The sequence below is a fragment of the Antechinus flavipes genome, chromosome 2, assembly GCF_016432865.1.
Source record: "Antechinus flavipes isolate AdamAnt ecotype Samford, QLD, Australia chromosome 2, AdamAnt_v2, whole genome shotgun sequence".
In the NCBI taxonomy this organism is placed as follows: Eukaryota; Metazoa; Chordata; class Mammalia; order Dasyuromorphia; family Dasyuridae; genus Antechinus; species Antechinus flavipes.
This window is the reverse complement of record NC_067399.1, coordinates 238,088,218-238,110,799: the sequence shown is the minus strand read 5'-3', so window position 1 is coordinate 238,110,799 and position 22,582 is coordinate 238,088,218. Positions and strand designations below refer to the sequence as shown.

The 22,582-nt window shown below is 36.4% G+C and overlaps 1 protein-coding gene across 1 annotated transcript in view; it reads left to right on the top strand.

The window, feature by feature from the left end:
• ATP9A (ATPase phospholipid transporting 9A (putative)) overlaps positions 1-22,582 on the top strand; it is a 166,371-nt gene that overhangs the window by 108,429 nt on the left and 35,360 nt on the right. The window contains exon 15 of the mRNA XM_051976604.1: positions 14,820-14,981. Coding sequence (XP_051832564.1) covers positions 14,820-14,981 — 162 coding nt within the window. The remainder of the gene's footprint in view (positions 1-14,819; positions 14,982-22,582) is intronic.

Sequence of the window (22,582 nt, the reverse complement as noted above, 5' to 3'; positions counted from 1 at the left end):
CAAAGGCAACATAATTGTGGTCAGGTAAAGAGGTCGTTTTCCTTGCTCATATATTCAAGCAGCTTATCAATTTTATAAACAGAATCTAAGGGGAAACTTTTTGGAAATTAAACTTGTATTTTAAGCAAGATAGACTACCTGATGGAATAGTAATTTTAATGAGCAGTGGACACTATTATGTTATTCTAAAGCCACCTGGAATAGTCTACCTTAAGTGGGAGAATGACCCATTAATCAGTCTTCATATATGAAATCTGTGCTTTGGAGAGAAGAAATTACTCCTTTTTAAAAGGGAAAGCAGATCTGGTATAATAGCGCACTAGACTGGGAGTCAAATCCCAGCTCTGCTACTTATTACTTCTATGATGTTGGACAACTCACTTAACCTCTCTGAGTCTCAGTTTACTTACATGAAAAATGAAGAGGGGAATGATCAGGTTCTTTTGTTTGTTTTTAGGATTTTTTTTTTATGTCTCTAGATATATTGGTTTTTTTTTTTTTTGTTGTTGTTGTTTTAAGGAGTTGCTCTGATATCTTTAGATTGCTTTATTTTACCTCACAATTAACTTCTGATACTCTAAGATCTTTTAGATCAGAATTTTTAAAACTAGAATTTGTGAATTTTTTAAATTGACTACTAGTTCAGTGTACTAGCTCAGTGTGTTTTTTTTTTCCCCTTGTAATTCTATGTATTTTATTTTACTCATTTACAAACATTCTGAGAAGAGTCCATAGAGTTCATTAGGCTGCCAAAAATGTCCATGGCATACAAAGAGATTAAGAACTTTTGTCTTAAATCAATCAATCATCAAAATCTATTAAAAGTAATTTTTATAGAGACCTGCACTAGGCACTGGCAGAGGGGAGCTAAGCTGCTCCTGCTACCATCATGGAGCTCATAGTCTTTTAGCATGAAAGACCCAAATGCATGTGCCTTAGAGGCATGAAATGAAACTTATGTGAAATCTCATACATGTCCTTTGCCCTCTTGTTCCCTCTAATTTTTCTTTGACTTCATTTGTGCTAAGATTTTGGATACTGGAATTTCATGTCAATGACTGCTAAAATCTGTGCCACATTTGCAGTGTGACAAATTCTTAGGAATGGCATAACTACTAGACTCTTTGAAATTGTAACAATATAATTTGGACAAACTTTTTTCAGAAGTCAAAGATTTCTTTGTGGAACCATATTCAACTTTAAGTTTAGAAATGTATAGAAATTCACATTTTCTTTCTTGTCTACTTGAAATATCTATATGACTTTCCCCAAAAGAAAACAACAATAAAACTCTAAATCAACTATAGTTATCAGAAATATTTCGAGTTAACAGACTTTATTTGGTGACATCTATTCTTGGTTCTCTGAGATCTCTTCTAGTTTGAGAGTTGGGTTATGAGTAATGGCTTTATTAGAATTGGAGAATGCTAGGTGGAGCAGTGTATAGAACTCTGGCTGAGCCTCTTAGAGTCAGGAGGATCCGAATTCAAGTACAAGAAATACAGTCTTCAGATACTTACTAGCAGTGTGATGCTAAGCAAGTCACTTAACTTCTGTTTGTCTTAGTTTGCTCAACTGTAAAGTGGGGGGTATTAATAACATCTACTTCCCAAAGTTGTTGTGAGGATCAAATAAGTTAATATTTATGAAGTACTTACTTGGCACATAGTAGGTGCTGTATAAATGCTATTATCATTGTTGAAGGATAATCCAGAGGAAAAGAATATATTATACTTTGTGTGTGTGTATTTAAGACACCATTTGGGATTTTCTTGGCAAAGATAATAGAATGGTTTGCCATTTTCTTTTCCAACTCATTTTACAGATGAGAAAACTGAGATAAAGGGTTAAGTGACTTGCTTGGATTCACACAGCTAGCAAGTGTCTGAAACATATTTGAACTCAGGAAGATATGTTCTTGATATCAAATCCAGTACTCTATACACTGTGCTACTAATTGCTCCTATATACATACATGCACATATACAAAAACACATACATATATTTATATGCTTTTGTAGAGTGTAAATTTCTTGGAAGGAGGGATTGCTTTATTCTTTGCATTCCCAGTGCATTTCTTTGTATATTCTTTGTATCCTTAGCATTTAATAAGTTCCTGCTATATCTTGGCAAGGAGCAGGAACTTAATAAATGATTGTTGATTGATTTGCTCCCATTACTTGATAGAATTGGGGTCTGCATAGTTTCCAGATATTGTTTATCTTATTGCTCATGATTGTTTCATAATATTATTTGAAAAATTGGATAATTATTTGAATTCTCCTGGGTTTTTAATAGTTCTTCACATGTTTATTTATATCTACCTGGAGTTTGAGATGTATGTGTGTGTATATATATATATATATATATATATATATATATATATATATATATATATATTACATGGTACTGTAGAAAGCATTGGACCTAGGGTCAAGAAACCCAATAAACTTCCTGGTTCTGACACTTGTTTATCTGTATTGGCCAAGAATAAATATTCCTGTTGCTTCATCTTTTTGCCTTTATTATGCTTATTCAGGGTTCCTAAGTCACATACTTTTTCTGAATCCCAGTTTCCTCAGCAGTAAAGTAGGGATAATAATACTTTCACTATATACAAGTGTACAATGGTTATGAGTGAAATATTTTGGAGACCTTAAAATACAATTTAGATGTAATTATTTTTTTCCCATAGGACTTAGTTCAAAGTTGTACATTAATGTCAATTCAGAGAATTGAAGCACTTTCTTTTTTTCATTTTCTCTTTTTTTCACCTGAATTGTGAATCCTGAGTTATTTTGCTGAAGTTAGACTAAAGGCAACACTTTTGAAGTCATTGATGATTGTAATTTTTTAAAACTACTAAACCTTAGAGATCATTCAGTCCCATTTCTTCATTTTAGCTTAAATAGAATCCTTCAGAAAACCATATTATTTCTGAATTCCTTCTGGATTAAGTGAAAATTTTACTAGAGTTGAAAATACTCCCTTTGAAATTCTACAGCAATAAAATATTCCAGGCAGGGTCAGTTTATGAAATGCATACAGAAACTTGTATTCATTTTACTCTAAAGTTGTGAGAGTAATTTTTACCAGTTGGTACAGATTCATTTCCTGTAACAGAAAGCAGAATTTCCTAAATTTGTTTCCTGTTCATATTCTGCTTTAGGACCCTTGAACTATCTTCATTCAGATATCGATTACAGCCTTAGGGGTACTAATCCTTCATTGGCAACCATACAATAACTAGTAGGGGAAATTAAGTAGATATAATCTGAACAGAGATAAGTGTGCCTAACATCCTTGAGCAAATACTCTTTTACTCAGATAGCATTCCACAATTTCTAAGACTTTGGGAGTACAATATGTGGGGGGAAGTATGTGATGATGGGGAAGTTGGTGATAGGTGGTATATTGATTAATGTTAGTGTTTCAGTATGTAGGGAATCAATGCATGGTACTTCTTAAAAATGACTAGCCTCAAAGGATGATGGATTTTGGTGTCTGTGAAATGAAATCTATGAAGCATCTTTCACTGTGGCTTTAGAACACTTCTAGTAATTTAAGAAAGGGAGCCAACAGACAGAAGCAAGAGTACCTTTAATATATATGATATGTGTGGGATCAGTTGCATGGCAGTTTCTCCATGGACTCTTAATATATAGTCATACTAGATTGTGTTTGGTCCAGTATTAAGTGATGAATGCCTTCCTTTATATTTTGCTTTTACTATGACCAGAAAAGCTTCACAAAGAACTGTAGCTCATGTGACTGAAAATGTCAGAACCAGGAAGGACTTTAGAAAGACAATGTTAGAGCTGAGAGGGAGTTCAAAGATAAATGATTAAACCATTTTATTTTATATATATACTCTCATTTTATATATGAATAAAACACTTAGGGAATTATAGCAATTTGTTTATGTATTTGAACCCAAGCTTTGTTAAAAGTCAGTATTTAAAAAATATACACCTTATTGGTGAAGTTTCTAAAGTGATGGCCACTTTGGATAGGTTAGGGTGTTAAATAGTGTAAGTATGGTAGACTAATTTTTGAGAATCACTAGGCTACTTAGAAGAATTGGAAATTATCCAGAGATAATTGAATCTCCATTGAAGTCTCCATTCTCTGTAGTACCATATACATATTGCCTCTTTGTGGTATGGCCCTTAATTAAAAATTTAAAAGTCATATCTGTGATAGTAAAGATATGGACAAGCTTACTATCTAGAACAAAATAATTTGAGGTCTATTATGTTTTTTTTTTTTTTCAATACAACAAACATTTATTAAGTGCATACCATGTACAAAGCACTAAGTTTACTAAAATTGTTTAATTTGGGGGGAGTCATACTAATTATTTAGCATTAAAAATTTCTTGCTTTATATTATACCTGCTTTTACAGTGACTAAATAACTTTGAATTCTTGTCAAGGGTGAAACATTTAATGGGTTCTGGCCTAATTCCTGAATATGCATCTCCAAATACAAAGGAGAAATAATTAAAATTTATCATCAGTGGTTTATTGCTGCATAAAAGAAAAGCCATTTCTTTGAAAATCTTTGGCCCAGATTTCTCTGATTTTTTTTTTAAGGCAAAAACCTGTTTCACTCATTCTATTTCATCATTGAAACCAATCCAAAATGGGAGCAAAGCATGGAGTTAGCTTTTCCTCCTTGAAGTTTCCAGAATTAATTTAGTTTGTGCTTTATCTATTCAATTTAATAGTTAGATTCTATACTTGGCTGCATCCTTACTATTATTTCCTCAATCTAGGACAGATTGACCTAAAATCTTTGGAAGTCAGCTGGAGGACTGAAGCTCCAGATGAGGATATTCAGTAACTTCATATGTGCTACGTAGCCACTATGTGCCAAAGCACATGATTGTGTTCAAAGGTAATTGCTGGTAGTCTTTGCCTTTAAGAAACTTAATTGAGTCGAGGAGCTAAGACATAAAGACAAAAAACAATATTATAAAATAGAAAGTAAGTAGTAAAGGCACAAAGAAAATGTTCTGAGAGATCTGAGGAAGAAGAGATCTCTCCTGAATAATAGGGGGCTGAAGAAGGTATGTCAGGGAAATGCTGGTAGTTCTATCCTATAGCACCTCTTGATGGCTAAGGATCTTTAGCAATGTAGGGAAATTCAGATAGAAATGGGGCCATTAAATCATGCTTAAATAGACCTGTGAGCCACCGATTTATCTAGGACACCATACATGTTCAAATAATAGTTATTTTTCTTATTAGTATATCAGCCATTAAACTCAGAGTGGAGAACTACATTTTAATCTGATTTGGGCCATACTTGGGAATATTATAGGCCATGTACAACTCATATGCCATATGGCATACCTTTGTTCTAGAGAACCTTTCATCATTTCAGTGTTTTTAGGGCTCATTGGGCAAGTCTGTGGCATGGCCCAGAGTAGGAGGAAAAAAAAATCCCCCCACCAAAATGTACCATAATGAGAGGAAAAACCAACCTACCAAACAAAAAATGTGAAGAGAGCCACAGATCCTAGGCATTTTCTATCACCAACTTTGGAATGATGAAGTCTCAAGTCTCAGTTGTCTGGTCTATGTAGTAGGTGATGCTAAGTCTTTACAATTCATGGTGAATTCTCCTAATATACATTGGTTAAATTGGAATCAGAGCAGTACTTGGAATATAAGAGCCACAGACGATGATACCTGCATGGTTTCTTTTCTTTATATGAAGTGTTGACAATGAGCAGTGACAATGACACTGGTGGTACAGTGGATAGAGCACCACTTTATAATCAGAAGGATCTGAGTTCAAATAGAGCTTCAGACACTTAGCAGCTGTGTGACTCTAGGAAAGTCACTTAACCATAATTGCTTCAAAAAAAAAAAAAAGGGAAAAAAGGTGTGTTTGAAGGGAGACAATGAGCAGGAGCAGCTGTAGGAACATTAATCTACAGCATGGACACTTCAGCATAGTCAACAATTCTACATTATGTTTGTGGTAAAGAGACTAGTCAATCATAAGCCTCTTGCAAACAACTGTTAACAGGACTTAGGTTGATCCCTCTACTGCCCCCAACTCACTATTCCTTGTCATATCTGTCCAAACCTCCCTTTTCCTGAGAAATGATATTAAATCTTTGTCCCCTAAAAGGCTTTAGTTGAGGGGCTAATTCCTTCTTTCACAGGGACTAAATAAGGACTCTGCCTTACTTGTATGCCATGATTCAGTTACTACTAAGTCAGTTAAGGGATATTCTTTCTTCCAAGTAGATAATTAGATTAGGTTGTTATAGTCCCATCATCTCCAAAAAAGCAGTGCCTCTCAGCAATACCATCTTTGGTCTTCCAAGTCTTTTCCTACAGGAAAGAAGGTCTGTCATTTGAAGGAGACCTGAATAAATTCTTTGGTATTTATCCCTCTGAGGAAATAAGAATCTTGAAATTAAGACAACACTGCATGGGAGTACAAATAAGGAAAGGCCAAATAAGTTCACCTGGAACTATCTCCAAGAATAATCTGTTCTTATAAGTGTTCCTGGAGTCAGCATTCCAGAAATCATTTGTGTGGAGAGCTCTAACCCTTCCCAGGGTGGCACTGATCTGTCACAGATATAGCATCTGGGAGGTTGGACATCTGATCTGGGCAGTGAGATGCATAATTATGAAGCTTTTAATTAGCAGGGGAACTTATCTTGACTTGATATGGGACAGTGCTTTTTGCCATTTGGGCACAGGTGGAGGACCACTAGAGTTAGTTTGATGCTGTATTTATCACAAGAGGTCAAGCTGGGCATGAATAGCTGCCTTGCCCTTCAGAGGAATCAGATGGTACTGTGTCCAGCACAACATGCCATTGCCAGTCCTGTGTCCACATTGACACTGGATCCTCTTTCCAAACTCTGCTATTCTTGTAATAGTTTTCATGTGGTCACTTAGCATAATAATATCTCTGATGCATGTTGACATACCCCACAATAACTGATGCCATGGGACACATGGGCAAAATTCCTCCATTGGTCCTGACCCCAAAGGAGAGAACCTGTGATTGGAGTCTTGTGCTCTTTCGGCTCCTGAACACTTGACCAAGTCCATAGTCACCTCCCAGGAATTAGTATAGATGTAGATCCTTCAAGGTTTTCTCATATGTTAGCCATGCATCTTAGAAGTCAGTCCAGTGGAAGGACTTAACAGAATTCCCATTTCCTAGAGTGTCCCCTAGTTTCTGCATTAATGACTGACTAAGTATAATTCTTCACTCTCTGAAATATTTGCCACTTTTTTGGGGGGAGGGAAGGGTACTAAAACTAGAAAGATTTAGGCAATTGCGGTTAAGTGACTTGCCCAGGGTCACACAGCTAGGACATATTAAGTGTCTGAGGTCAGATTTGAACTTGGGTCTTCCTGACTTAAGGGCTGGTGCTCTATCCACTGCACCACTTAACTGCCCCCTCCCCCCCAACTGTGAGTTTTAATGTACCATTTCCATTTAGCAACAGAAGATTCCCGTGTTCTACCTATCTTGTTAGGGGGAACCCTTTTGTATCAACCAATCCATAATAGACAACTCTAGGCAAAAAGTGATTATGTAACTCTTTCTCATCTATTCAACAGAATTTAGGGACCTGACACAGATTTTTCAAAGATGGTAGAAAATGATTGCTCTGGGGAATTTGGAGTGCTAGAAGCCCAAGTTGTTAATTCTGAACACTTGGAACTTGCCAAAGGCTAGCCTACTCTTTATGGAGAAAGACTTCCAGAAATATACACCCTTTGGGATCATGAATACCCAAGGGGAGAGACTACTGGATTACATGCTTTATGCTTGCTAGACTACAGCTTGTTCTCGGTCCCATTTTAAAGAGGTAGACTTGTAGGTAGCTCAGTAATGACCATCAGAATACCCAGAGGAAAAATGTAAGTTCTCTAAAACCCGAAGTGTCCAATAATTTTTTGGGCTTCCTACTTAAATTATGGGGAAGCAAGAGTCTGGTCTATTTTGAACTGTGTTTGAAATCCTCTCTGGATTTCTCACATCTACCACATTCCCTAGAATTGGATCGAATGGGCTAAACCCTGTATTTTCTTAGAGTTGATTTTCCATCCCTTATCTCACATATGGACTGTCACCTGCTCTAAGGCCTTTGCTTCTGTGACTTCACCTGGCCTAGTCAACATTGTATTATCAATATAATGGTGTGTATCAGTGCCTTCAGAAAGGCCTCTGCCCACCCCATTGTATAAGGATAAGGAACAATTCAAGTAGCCCTTGGGAATAATGGGTACATTGGATTCTTTCCTAGGTGAAAACAAACAGCTTCTGACCAGACTCAGCCACAAGAATAGAGAAAAAAGAATTGGCAAGTTTGATAACTCTATACCACTCATCCTGGGCTTAGCTACCTGATCAACAGTATTGAAAAGATCAGGAATAATTATAATGATGAGTATGACAGCTTTGTTCTGCTCTAATCTTTTGTAAACTGCCAGATGTCATCTGCCTTCCTCACAGTTAAACAGGATTATTGTAAGGAGGGCTGTTATACAAAAATAATCCAGCTTCTTTTGTAACCATTACTTGAGAAGAATTACTTTTCACCCTTTGTGAAATATTGTTTTTTATCTCAGTCTTGTATTTTGTTAATCAAATAAGATGGTCCAAATAACTCTAGAGATTTCCATTTGACCCTGTCCACAGTAACATGCCTCAGGGTTGCTAAAAGGGCCCTCAGAGATAAGTAGCCCATTATATTCCTTCCCTCCATGGTCTGGCTTCTAGCTTCCTCTGAATGATCCAGAAAGGGACAAGGACTTAGAGGATGCCTCAGATTTTATGTGAGACTGAAAGGCTCCCAGCTCCCAAGTGCTAAATTGCCCTATACAGTTTTACAAACATTTATATAGGCCAACCATCAATAGCTTTCTTATGATCCTATTTTTCAGGGGTCCATCTCCAAATCTCTTTCTGGGAGAGGATATATCATTGTTCTCTGTCCACCTACAGGAAACTTCCTTTATTTTCCTCTCTATTTCCAGATACAATTTTTTTTTAATAGCAGCATTTTCTCAAGATGTAATGACCTCTATCCTCCTGTACAGATTTCACCAACTGATCACCCTACACCTGTTGTGATTATGTAGCAGAGGCACTCATAGCTAATATCTGACAGGACTGATAGGATAAGGTGGAAGCTTTTTTACTTTCACAGGAGTTCCCAGATATCTATTCCATGTCTCATGGTTCCTTTCTCAATATGAAGCAGAAATTCTGGGTCAGAGTAGGTTTCTGGTTGGTTCCTTTCAATCTCCACCCCCATTAAGAAGAGATTCACTCACACAGCTACCCGCCTTATTAGCTGCTCCTTTTCTGTAACTTCATGGTCCTGAAAGCTGTGAACTCTGTTTCTACTTGATGAATATGCTAGCCCAGTTTATTTTCAGTCTTTTTATTCTGGCAGTTCAAATTTATACTGAACAATCAACAACAGCCAGGGAATATTGGACTTGGTACTTGCTTTACTCACTAAAAAACCTCTGGCATTCATTGAACTAATCCCTCTGTCTGGGCCCTTAGAGATAATTCTTCATACATAATGATAAGTATTTTTGTGATTTGGAGTCCTGCAAGTATCCTGCCATTCAGTCATCCATGGATGCGTAAGGCTCTTCTTCAATACAACCATGAAGTGACCTACAAGGCTACCTTATTTCATCCCAGTCTTCCCTAACAACTCCAAATGTTGTAGGTAGCTCTAAGCTCAGTATTTGGTTAATTCCAGTTTAATGTTGCAATGGAATGAGACACTCTCTGGCCTACGAATTTGAATGGAGGAAATTACATTTTTCCCTCATTGTAATTGGTTTTCTTGGAAATCCTAAGTGTTTTAAAAAACATTATTCTGAGAGGGGGCCCAAAGTCTTCACCAGAATGCCAAAGGGGTCCATGATACACACAGAATAAAGAACCCTTGCTAAAGATTTAGAAAATGTAAGAGTTGGAGGGACTTAGAGAAATGATCCAGTCTTCTTCCTTCATTTTATCAAAGAGAAAACAGTTCCAGAAATGGAAAATGATATGTCGAAGGTCACACATTAAATAAATCAAATTATTATGGAAATTTACTTAATGGGAATGGCTTAGCATCATTTTTAACCTGTGAATTTTTTTTTTTTTGGCTGTGATTTTAAAGAATTTAATAAGTTCATCTTTAGAATTTCCTCTTTCACAGTGGTGTGGCTTCAGTGTGAGTTTTTTTCTCTTATATTTTCTTAGAGGATATCTATCTTTAAATTGAAACTGATATACCAAAGTAGCATATTTAAGCAGAAGGTGAAAATGTAAGGCTACCTACAGTGCTCATATCCTGTTTGGATAAGATTTGAACAAGCTTGCCAAGGTTTCAATTATCACATTGCTACGGGGAAGTGAGGGGAAGGAAAGAGAGCTAGGTTACTTAATGAGGACTCTATTGAGTGAAATGTGCTGTGGGAAAGAATATCTGTCTTTAAAACCAAATGGCTTGGAGTTCAAAGTACAATTGTCATTGTTCCCCCTCCCTCAGGAAGATGTGATTTTGATGATTTTATAGCATCATCTTGGTTCTGGGATAGTCTAACATCATTGCTCTTAGAGGTGATGGAAAGTTTAAGTGATTTGTTTTCACTGGGGAAGTATTCCTCCAGCCAAAAAATTGACTTTTCTATTTTTTAAATTCGTCTCTTTTTCTTTTTCTTTCTTTCTTTCTTCCTTTTTTTTTTTTTTTTTTTTTGAATCTCTGTAAGTGTTCATTGAAAAGACTGAATCTAGAGTGAAGAAGACCTTTGTTCAGATCCTGCCTCTGGGAGTAGATGGTAGATAGAGCTTTGGGCCTGAAGTTAGGAAAAATTTAAATCCCAGCTTCAGAAATTTACTAGATTTGTGACAAACCACTTAACCTCTGTCTGCTTCAATTTGCTCAACTGTAATCATCAGTGCCTACATTAGTATAATAATTAGTGCCTACTTCTCCGTTTATTGTGAGGATCAAATGAAATGATATTTATTGTATACCCTTGGCACACAGTAGGTGTTTAACAAATGCATATTCCCACCCAATCCCATCCCTTCTTCCTACTACCTTATCTATATGATCTTGGACAAGTAATTTAGCCCCTTTTGGCCTTAGTTTCTTAATCTGTAGAATGAGTAGATTGAGCCAGATGACTCTTAAGGTAACTTTTCAGTTTTAAAATCTATGATTTCACGATCTATTCCTCCATCTAATTAATTTAAATATAATATCTCTGAACCTTCTTCCCCTTCATGCTCTCCAATGAACAATTTATATTCATTAGTGGTAACAATCACTTGGATAAATTTAGCATCACAGAACATTAGAGCCGGGACAGGTGAGATCCCCTAATTTTATAGAGGAAGAAACTGAGAATCATAGAAGTCACACCTGCTGAAAATCACATTTGGTAGGATAAAAATTCTTTTAAAAAGAATGAAATTCCTTTAGTTCTCCTTCCCCTTCCATGTAGGAAATTTGATAAAGATTATAGCAAATGAAATGGTGCTTAGTATTAAGTCTGACATATAGTAAATACTTAATAAATGCTTGTTGACTGACATAATTGGGAGCTTGTAAATTATGGGACTTAAAGGAGCTATTGGATATTTGAACACCACCTAAGAGAAAAGATCAATTTATTGTAGAATCTTGTTTCAATTTGAACATCTTCGTTGTTTGTGATCATCATTACCTCAATACCGACTAAAGTATGACCCTATGTCTTAATTTTTTAAGCCATTCTTTCATAAGCATCAATTTAGCCTTGTGCACAGGACACTGTGTTAGACCTGGAGATCTGAAAATTCTCTGTCTCTGTCTCAATTTCTCTCTGTGTCTCTCTATGTCTTTTTGTCTGCTTGTCTCTCTTCCTCCCTCTTTCCTTCCCTCTTTCCCTGTCCTTTCTCTCTTCCTTTTCCTTCCCTCCTTCTTACTTGTTTAACTTCTCCCTTTGCTCTTTGATTATATCTTGTTTCCTATCTGTGGATGTACTTCAGATTTCTGTCCTGGTCCCTCTTCTTTTTTTTTCTTTATACTCTCACTTGTTGACCTCATTAGCTCCTGTGAGTTTAACTAACATCTGTATATAGGTAAATTCTCAATGTATATATCCAGCACTAAGTTTTCTTTGAGACAGCTAGGTGTTGCTAGACTGACAGGGCTGAAGTCAGGAGGAGTCATCTTGAATTCAAATCTGATCTCAGACACTTATGAGCTGTGTGATCTTGGGCAAATCACATTTCTTGATCTGTAAAATGGTCATACTAACAGTCCATAGAGTTATTATGAGGTAAGATAATCAGATATATAAAGTGCTTGGCAAACCTTAAGACAATGTGCTGATTCAAGCTTTTTTTAAAGACATTTTTGAGTAAATTAAGTGAAGCAAATGAAAAATAGCACTATATAAAATCTAGCTATGTTATCAGGAAAACATTTGAGTAAATAAATGAAAGGGGGTAGAATGTTGCTTAGATAGTAACATGCATCTTAATGGACTCCTCCAAGAGTTGTCAAGCAGTATGTAGACCTGGAGCAATAATACAGACAGAAAATGAACTAGATCCAGAATTGAAAAAGAGGAGAGCAGGCTGACTTGTTTTTGGGAAATTGCAAAGACTTTATTGACTCTAAATTAACCATAAGAGTAAACATTCATCATTTCAGCATAACCATTTTACCAGCCTTACCGTATAGCATTAAGGCCTGAATGCTACTGTCTCTCAAACTAAACATCAAATATTAAACTAGGCACAAAGAGGGTGTGATCAGGCCAGCAATATGTAACCAAGGAGTAACTCCAAAGAATGAGAATAAAAACTTTTTAAAAGAATTTTGTTAAAGAAAGAGAATTTGGGATGGTTGTGTGGTGTGAGATGGGGATGTGGGATGGTTGGCCAGAACATTCCAAAATAGTGCCCTCAGGATGTTGGGTGAAAGTGAGGAAAGTCTCTTTCAGATTGGAGGGGCTCCTACTGAGAACTTTGGGAAGACATGGGTGAAAGACACATAGGTTAGGCAAACATCTTTGTAGGGAACTCCTAAATCAATGAGATTATGGATCCATTTCATTATCAATTGAAACCTATCCAACTCAGTTCATTCTTTTGTCTTTAATATTCCTTCAATGGACACCTGATCTCATGATATAGAGATTCCCTTTAGTGGTACAAACCACAGCCCATCCCTGCTTTCTTATCCTTCGGGATAGATGCTTGTCCACGCCCTTCAGCAATTCTTCCATAAGGTTTCTACTCCACAAGCTTAAAGGCCTCCCTCTAGGTATTTAAATATTTCGTAAGTGGAGTATAGTTAGACTTTCCATTGTCATTCCTTGCCTTTGTTATCTTACTGACTTGCTTTTATTTCTAATCATATATTTCCTGGCTCATATCCCTTATGTCATCCTTACATTTGTGGGTAATGTGCTGCGGTTGCCCACTTCCCATATCTCTGTTGCCCTTCAGGTTCCCCACAATTTTGATTGAGTTTTCAGAGATTGTGGTGTTCAATGATTCACAGTCATACTGCATCAGTGGGAGTCTGGTGAGGTTAAAAAGTAGGGTTTTCATATTTAAGAACATCTGGAAGATTAATAAATGTACATTGTGATTTCCTGAATGCAATTGAGCTTTTTTTCTGCTTATATGTCCTGGGCCTAGCTTATTATCTATCTGTATTATCTGTCCAAGATATGCAGTAATAGATTAAATTAACACAGGGATTTAACCAATATTACCACCCATGTACAGAATACTATGTTGGGCGATATATAGATGGGAGGCAGTGTGATATAATGGAAAGAATGTTGAATTTGAAACCACAAGACCTGTGTTCAAATGCTGGCTTTGCTACCTAGTATTTATGTGATCTTAGGCAAGTAAAAACCTGTTTAGGTCTTAGCTTCCTTTACTGGTTTGTGGTACAATGGAGAACTAGTACCTATTCTCAAGAGGCTTACATTCTTTTACTCTAGACAACATTTACATGTCTAAATATATACAAAATTGAAATTAAGGCAGAAAAAAAGAATCTTAGATTTGAGGTAAGAGGAATGAGTTCAAATTCAACTCTATGACTTTGGACAATCTGTGGGGCTTGTTTCTTCATCTATAGAATTAGAAGATTGGACCAGATGACCTGAAATGTCTTTTCCTTCTCTAAATCTGTGACCTTGTGAAGAGATGAATCATTTCAACTCTAGTGAATAAGGTTAAAATTGAGTGATAGCTTCATAACTTAAGTCTAGTGCTCTGAACTTTTTTGTTTTGATGCTCTTTTCTCTCTTGTCTCTGCCTCTGTCTCTTCCTTTCTTCCTCTTCCTCTCTTTCCTCTTCCCTTTCTTTTCCCCTTCTTCTCTCCCTTATCTAGGTAGATTACTTGTCTACCAGGTTATAGTTTGTACCATAATGAATACAATATATTCCAGCTTGTTTGCCCAATCCACTATGGTTTATACAGTATTGACACTAAGCCTTCCACAGGCCCCAAGTAATTAATATTGTCAATGAGCAGGTTTGGTCCGTGAAAATGATGTTAAAGGACCATTTGTTCATGTCATCTCCTGGTTCTGTCTCCACCCGTCTCCACCCCTCTCCCCACCCTCCCCCAAAAAGTAACAACCCCCAAACAAAACCAAAAATAAAACGGAGTGCTTTTACTTTGACATAAGTGACTAGCCTTCCCACAACTCCTCTCTGACTGGTGTTCATTTGCATGACCCGTGAACCTGGAAACTCAGCACTCCATCTGACCTTTGACTTTTGGTTATATTTAGGTGGCTCTAGTCCAGTGGACTGAAAGTGTTGGTTTAACCCTGGTGGGCAGAGATCAATCTTCTATGCAGCTGAGGACGCCTGGTGGCCAGATTCTGAACTTCACTATTCTTCAAATCTTCCCATTCACTTATGAAAGCAAACGGATGGGCATCATAGTCAGGGTAAGTAACTTTATGCAAGTTGCCCTTTAGTTATGATTACTAAAATCATACTAAATAAACCAAACCAAAATCAAAAGCAGGTACAATGCTTATGTCAAATGGCATCAACATTGCCGATTTAGTCTTTTCTATCATCCTCTCCCTCTTTGATATGCATTTTTTCTGAAAGTGTAAAATCTTTCCATATGTTGGAGTCACAACCTTTCTGACCTTCCCTGATAAGAAAATATACTTTTCCAAAGCAGACAGACCACAGATATCTGATACAGCTTCTGGTTAACTCATTTAATTAGGACAGAAAACATGGTACTAGCTAAATCCCAATTGAACATTTTTTAGCAATGTGATTGTCCCCATAGAATAGTAATGATAATAATAAGTCCCATTGTGTGTATTGCTTTAAAATTTATGAACTTTTTTTTTTCACAAAAGTCCTTCTATATGGATATTCAAGTATTATTTCCAAGGCTCAGAGAAATGAAGTAATTTGTCCAGGGTCTTATTTACTGGTTGTAGAACTAAACCATGAGTAAAAGCTAGCATTCATATAGTGCATTAAGGTTTCCAGCACACTTTATAAATATTAGCTCATCTGATCCTTCAACAATCCTGGGAAGTAGAAGCTATTTTAACACTCAGTTTATACGAAAGGACTTTCTCAGATTGCAGAATCAGGCTGGATTTGAACTCAGGTCTTCTTGAATCCTAGCCCAATCAGTAACTTATGTTAAATACCTACTATGTGTCAAGTACTGTGCTAAACATTGGAGCTACAAAAAAGATTCAAAGGACAGTGTCTGCTCTCAAGGAGTTTACAAAATACTGAGGGAACTATTGGGTCTGTATCCCAAGGAAATCATAAAGGAGGGAAAAGGACCCACATGTGCCAAAATGTTTGTAGCAGCTCTTTTTGTGGTGGCAAAGAAGTGGAAAATGAGTGCATGTCCATCAGTTGGATGAATAAGTTATGTCAAATGGCATCAACATTGCCGATTTAGTCTTTTCTGTTGAATAAGTTATGATATATGAAGTAATGGAATATTATTGTTCTATAAAAAGTGATGAACAAGCTGATTTTAGAAAGGCCTGGAAAGATTTATAGGAAGTGATGCTGAGTGAAACAAGCAGAACTAGGAATACATTGTACACAGTAATAGCAAGATTTTGAGATGGCCAACCCTGAAAGTCTTGGTTCTTCTCAGTGGTTCAGTAGTCCAAGACAAATCCAAGACTTTGGACAGAAAAAACCATCTGCATCCAGAAAAGAATTATGGATATTGAGTATAAATCAAGATATGCCATGTTTCCTTTTTTTTCCTCTTTTTTTTTTTCTCCTGTGGTTTTTCCCCTTTGTTCTGATTTTTCTCTCCCAACATGATTCATAAAGAAATGTATATTTTAAAAGTTAATTTACATGTATAACCAGAAAAAAAATATAAAAATAATGGGGTGAAACAACAAAACAAATATATGTTTTGTTATGTATATGATATGTATAAGATAAATAGGAAATAAATATAAAGGAAGACCATAGAATTAAGAGGGAATGGGAAAGGCTTCATGTAGAAGGTAGAATTTTAGTTGGGACTTAAAGGAAGTCAGGGAGGTCAGTGATTGGAGTAAAGGAGAGAGTTCCAAGGATAGAGTCAGCTAGATAGAGTGCCTGGAATTGAGAGATGGAGTAACTTGTTGGTAGAATAGCCAGGAGGCCAGTGCTACTAGATTGAAGAGCATGTATTTGGTAGTAAAGTGTAAGGAGACTGGAAAGGTAGACTAGATTATGAAGGGACTTGAATGTCAAAGAGATAACTTTGTATTTGATCATGGCGGCAATAGGAAGCCATTGGACTTTGTAGTATAGGGGGAGTGTGACATGATCAAATCTGCATTTTAGGAAAATTATTTTAGTGATTAGGTAGAGGATGAATTGGAATGGAGACATCTGAGACAGGTAGACCCACTAATAGGATATTACCAAAAGTGAGGATGAGGGCATACACTAGAATATTTGCAGTACCAGAGGAGAAAAGAGATATTGCAAAGATAGAATAGACAGACTTTGGTGATACCTTGGATACAGGAAGAGACAGTGAAGAATTCAGGATGACTCCTAGGTGGTGAGCATGTGGGATTGGGAGGATGATGATGTCCTATACAGTAATAAGTAAAGTAGAAGGTGGGGGAGAGAGGGTTTAGGAGAAAAGATAAGAAGTTGTGTTTGGACATTGGAGATGTGAGAATGGAGGTCATCAGAGAAACTGGAGCACCACTTAAGTTACTCTAAATCTCTATCAACAGTGTCTTTTTTTTCACATTACCTTACGCAAAAACAGCTTCTAAGAAAGTTCTGTACATTTTTATGGAAGGCTGGGACAAGTAAGAATTTTTGCTTTAGTTAATTTAGTTATTTTTTCTTTATTCTGTCAGAATAGTTCCTAAAATCAGCTGTTTGGGGATAATAATGATCATAACAGCTCATATTTCTCTAGTATTTTCTAAATTATGAAGCGCATCTCTCCCAACCAAAATGTAATGAGTAATTCATTACGATAGTTACTTGTGTTTGAACTTGCCTGTATTTCATGGCTAGTTGGAGCTGCATCTAAAATTCAGATTTTCTGACTCCATGATGTTTACTATGTTGTTAAATGAAAGGGAGAATTAGTTGCCTTAATTTTCAGTCATTCGGTCAATAAGAATTTATTAAGCAATTTTATGTCAGTCTTTATGCTGGGCTAGGGGCTAAAAAAAAGAAGAGAGAAATGGGCTTGCCCTCAAGGAGCTTATATGTTATTTAAAACAAAAATAGGATACTTGTAGCTTGAGGCTCCAGAAAAACTTCATGTAGAAAATGTACTTTGAACTGAGCCATGAAGGAAACTAGGGATTCTAAGAAGTGAGGAAGGAAAACATATTCCTGAGCTGGTGGATAGTCAGGACAAAGACTTAGAGACAGGAGACAGGAGAGAGTGTGGAGAACAGTTAAAAGCCAGGCTGGATCGTAGAACATATGTAGGAAGGCTGCAAAAGAAAATTAGGGTTAGGTTGTAAAGGTCCAAGGAATTTATGTTTGATCCCAGAGGCACCAGGGACCATTGGAGTTTGTTGAGTAGAATAGTCATATGTTCAGAACTGTCCTCAAAAAAATTACTTCATTGGCTGTTGAAATGATGGAGTTGTGGGGAGTTGAGGCAAGAAGGCTGGTTCGGGGGCTCTCACAATAGCCCAGGAGAGAAAAGAGGAAGGCTTGACCCATAGTCATCAATGGATGAGTAGAAAGAAGGGGATGTCTGCTAGAGATGTTGGGGATGTAGAAATAACAAGATTTGGCCATTAATGAGACATGGTGGATGAGTAAGAGGGAAGAGTTGAGGGTTAGCACCACAGTTGGGAAAAGAGGTGACTGAAAAGATAATAGTGTTCTTGATAGCAAAAGAACCATTTTTAAAAGGGCTGGGATTTGGGGAAAAGGGTATGAATTCTCTTTTGGACATGTTGAGTTTGAGATGCTTATAGGATATATAGTTGAATAAACAATGAATAATGTGATATTGGAGCTTCAGAAAGAGGAGGGATGCATATACATTCATGAATATAAAAATGTATATATAATTTGTGCACACATATTATACATGCATGTATTAAAATATAGGCACATATTAATGTTTTTATATGTGTGTGTGTAAACATGTATAAGGAGAGAAGGGGAATGGAAGAGTAGGGAGAGAGAGAGAGAGAGAGAGAGAAAGAGAGAGAGAGAGAGAGAGAGAGAGAGAGAGAGAGAAACAGAGACACAGAAACAAAGACACGGAGAGAGAGAAACAGAGAGACACGGGTAGAGAAAGAGAGACAGACAGACAGCGACAGAAAGACAGAGATGTTGCAACTGGTTTGGAATGAGGTATTTTTTGGGAACTAAAATCCCTTATCATGTAGTCCGGTGGCATCAAACTGAAGTAAAAATGGGAGATACCAAATCATACATAAGAATGTTTGAAGGCCACATATTAACTTAGAAAACTTCAAGTGAATATTAACTATGTTTCATTGTATTTTTATTTGTTTTGTTAAATGTTTCCCTGTTACATTTTAATCTGGTTGGTCTTGGGAGTATTGTAAGCTATATTTACATGTTTAATGCCTCTGCCAATTCTACTTAATCATTTAGATGATGTAGATCAGGGGTCCTCAAACTATGGCCCTTGGGCCAGATGTGGCAGCTGAGGGTGATTATCCCCCTCACCCAGGACTATGAAGTTTCTTTATTTAAAGGCCCACAAAATAAAGTTTTTGTTTTTACTATAGTCCGGCCCTCCAACAGTCTGAGGGACAGTGAACTGGCTCCCTATTTAAAAAGTTTGAGGACTCCTGATGTAGAGGATGGAATGTTAGGTGTGGACTCAGAGTGACATTTAACCTGAGACATGTTACTAGCCATGTGACTTTGGCACTTAATTTCTGTTTGCTTCAGTTTCCTCAACTGTAAAGTGGGAATAATAATAATGGTACCTAATTTCTAGGGTTGTTGTGAAGATCAAATAAGATATTTATTTGTAAAGTACTTAGCATAGTACCTGCTACATAGCAGGTGATTAATAAATTCTTGTTTCCTTCTTTATTATTTTGTGATGGGAGCAATCAGTATTCAGGTCTTTTTGATTTAACTCTAATAGTTTTAGCACTAGTCTTTCACAACTCTCTCAAACTACCTAATCCCAACCCCACCTATCCTGAACTACATCCTTTCAGGAAGAAGCAGCTTTATATATAGGCAAGGAACAGTTAGTCCTGAACCTTAGCTCCTGACTTCTGATGTAAGGAATTCCCTGGGAATAAGCTAGGAACTTTCAATAATGTAGAAAATTGTGATTTTTTTTTTTTTTTGCCTGAGGAGAGACACAAAGATGTCCCCACACCTGTATGCACACACATGCACACACACAATCACACACACACAGAACCATGTGGACAGGCACAGAAATAGAGCCTCATAGATAAGCACATGCACAAGCAAATGTACACATGAGATCAGTGTGTCAACAAGCATTGATTAAAAGTTTACTACATGCCGGGCATTGTGCAAAATGCTAGACATACAAACATAAGCAAGACAGATAGATTGACAGATACATAAGGAGATAGACATAGAAATAGATACACTTGGGGATAAGACAGACAGACAGATACAGGCACATGGACAAGGACCGAGACAAATGGACAGGCACACACACAGAGAAACAGTTTTCAATAGAATGTAGCTTTCTGACTTAGTTTTGTCACAGTGGATTGATGCCTAACTTTATGCAAATTAAAAAAAAAATTTTAAAAGAAAATCTCAAAGTGTGAAGAAGATAGATTTAGGTATTCAGCAGATCTAAGTATGGTTGAGTTTTTTTTTTTTTCACAGGTATTGAGTTCTTTCACCTCATACCATCAGCTACATCAAACAGCTTACGGAAGGATCTTCTTGCTGCCCACAAACCAGTTTTTTTCTTTGTATCATGATCTCAGTTCTAGGAAGTTGGCTAGGAACAAAGGCCATGTGAGCTACCTCTTTAGAGGAGGGTTGGGGCAGAGCTGTTTGTTTTGTGCATAAGATGTTCCATTGAGCCCCCTCCTTTCCCAGCCCTCTGCCCCCCACACATGTGGAATGATGAGGTCTGATCTCCTGCATAGATCATACCATTTCATAGCTGGAAGGAAAAAAGTCTTTGAATACTGGCCAAAAGCAAACCAGGGTGGAAAAAGATGAAATTCTAAAACAATAGCATTGGCAAATCCCTCTGTAAATTTATAGTGTGATCTTGCCATAATCTGAGAACGAAGTAACCTTCTAATGAACTCAACAAAGAGGAAATGACTAATGCTAGAAGACAGTTGATATAGTATTTATATTGGACAGAATTTCTAAACTATCTTAAGCCAGTTCTACAGCAGAGGAAGTGAAAACTTTTTGCATTTTCCTACAGAATTCTTGCTAAACATCTTTTTTTTGAGAAGAATACAAGCAAAAGCTTTATATAGGAACAGCTACTTTCTGCTTGAGCCACAGAGCTCTGGGACGATAAATTTTGGAACAGTCCATCAAAGATAAACTATACGAATTGGTCTTACAGCCACTTTTTTTCCCTTTTAATTGAGGTGTATCTTTTGGACACAAATGCTATCCTGTAAGATTCTCAGTGTTAGAGGGCCATCTGAAGTAAATTTAAAGAGAAAATTGTTCCTCATTTGGCTTAGAGTGCTCTTTATTTAAATAAAAGGTTTTTAATCTTTGTGTATGGGATGTTTCAGTAATAGCAACATTTTAAAAAAATATTTTATTTTTTCTCCAATTACATATTGAAACAAATTTTTAGCATTAATAAAAAAGTTTTGTTTGAAATTTTATCTGTCTCCCTCCCTGTCCCCTGACACAGTATGCAAACTGATAGAGTTTATACAGGTGCAGTCATGTACAACATTTCGATATTAGTCATTTTGTTCAAGAAGACTCAAATAAAAAGAGTGAAAGAAAGTGAAAAATAATATGAATAGCAACATATTTGCTCAAGATATTTATGTTGATGAAGAATGACTTTGCATAATCCTTGTCTGACCATTCTAGGACCCACTGAGTCTTCCATTATGCCCTCTACACATTGATTCTACTATCCTCTTTTTTTAATTAAAATTTTTTATTCTTAATTTAACAAATTAACAAATAAACAAATAAATAAAATAGACTTTTGCAAATGCATAGTAAAAACAGATTGAGAGAATTGTATATAAACTTTCTTTTAAGTATATAATTAAGTTACATTATAGCTTTCACAGGGACAGTCACTAGATGATTCAGAGGACAGAGCCCTGGCTCTGGAATCAGAAAGATCTGGGTTCAAATCTGGCCTTTGGACATTTACCAGCTGTGTGACCCTGGGCAATGGTTTTAATCCACCAGAGAAGGAAATGGCAACCCACTCTAATATCATTGCCAAGAAAACCTCATGGATAATATAGTCAGACACAATTGAATGACTGAATATACACAATAGCTTTCATAGTTCTTTTGTTCATCTATACTTCCTACTAGTCTACTTTCTTTTCTGTACTCTGCTAAAAAAGTGCCCACAATTACCTTTCAAATTGCTTTCCAGAATGGTTATACCAACCCACAGCTTCAACAGCAGTGCATTAGTATGCCTATTTTCCTGTATCCTACCAACAATTATCAATTTCTTTTATTGACATTGTTGTCATTCTGGTTAGGTATAAGGTAGAACCTTGCACATACTTTAATTTGAATTTCTCTAATTATTAGGTTCTTTGGAGTATTTTTTTTTCATATGCTTATTGATATCTTGAATTTCTTCCTTTGAAAATTTTTTGTTCATACTTTTAATGATTTATTGGGAAATCTTTATCAAACACTTTTGCTTTGAAGCTCATTCCATCTATTCAGTTTATCTTGCTCCTATCCTTGTTGCTGCCATCTATTGGCCTTTGAGTTATTCTCTTTCCTTTCTCAAGTAATTAAAAACTATCTCAGAGTCTACTCTATTCCAGTGTCAGTCCTCATCTTCAGGAATCTACTGTTTACATTGATGTCTCTTTAATATTTT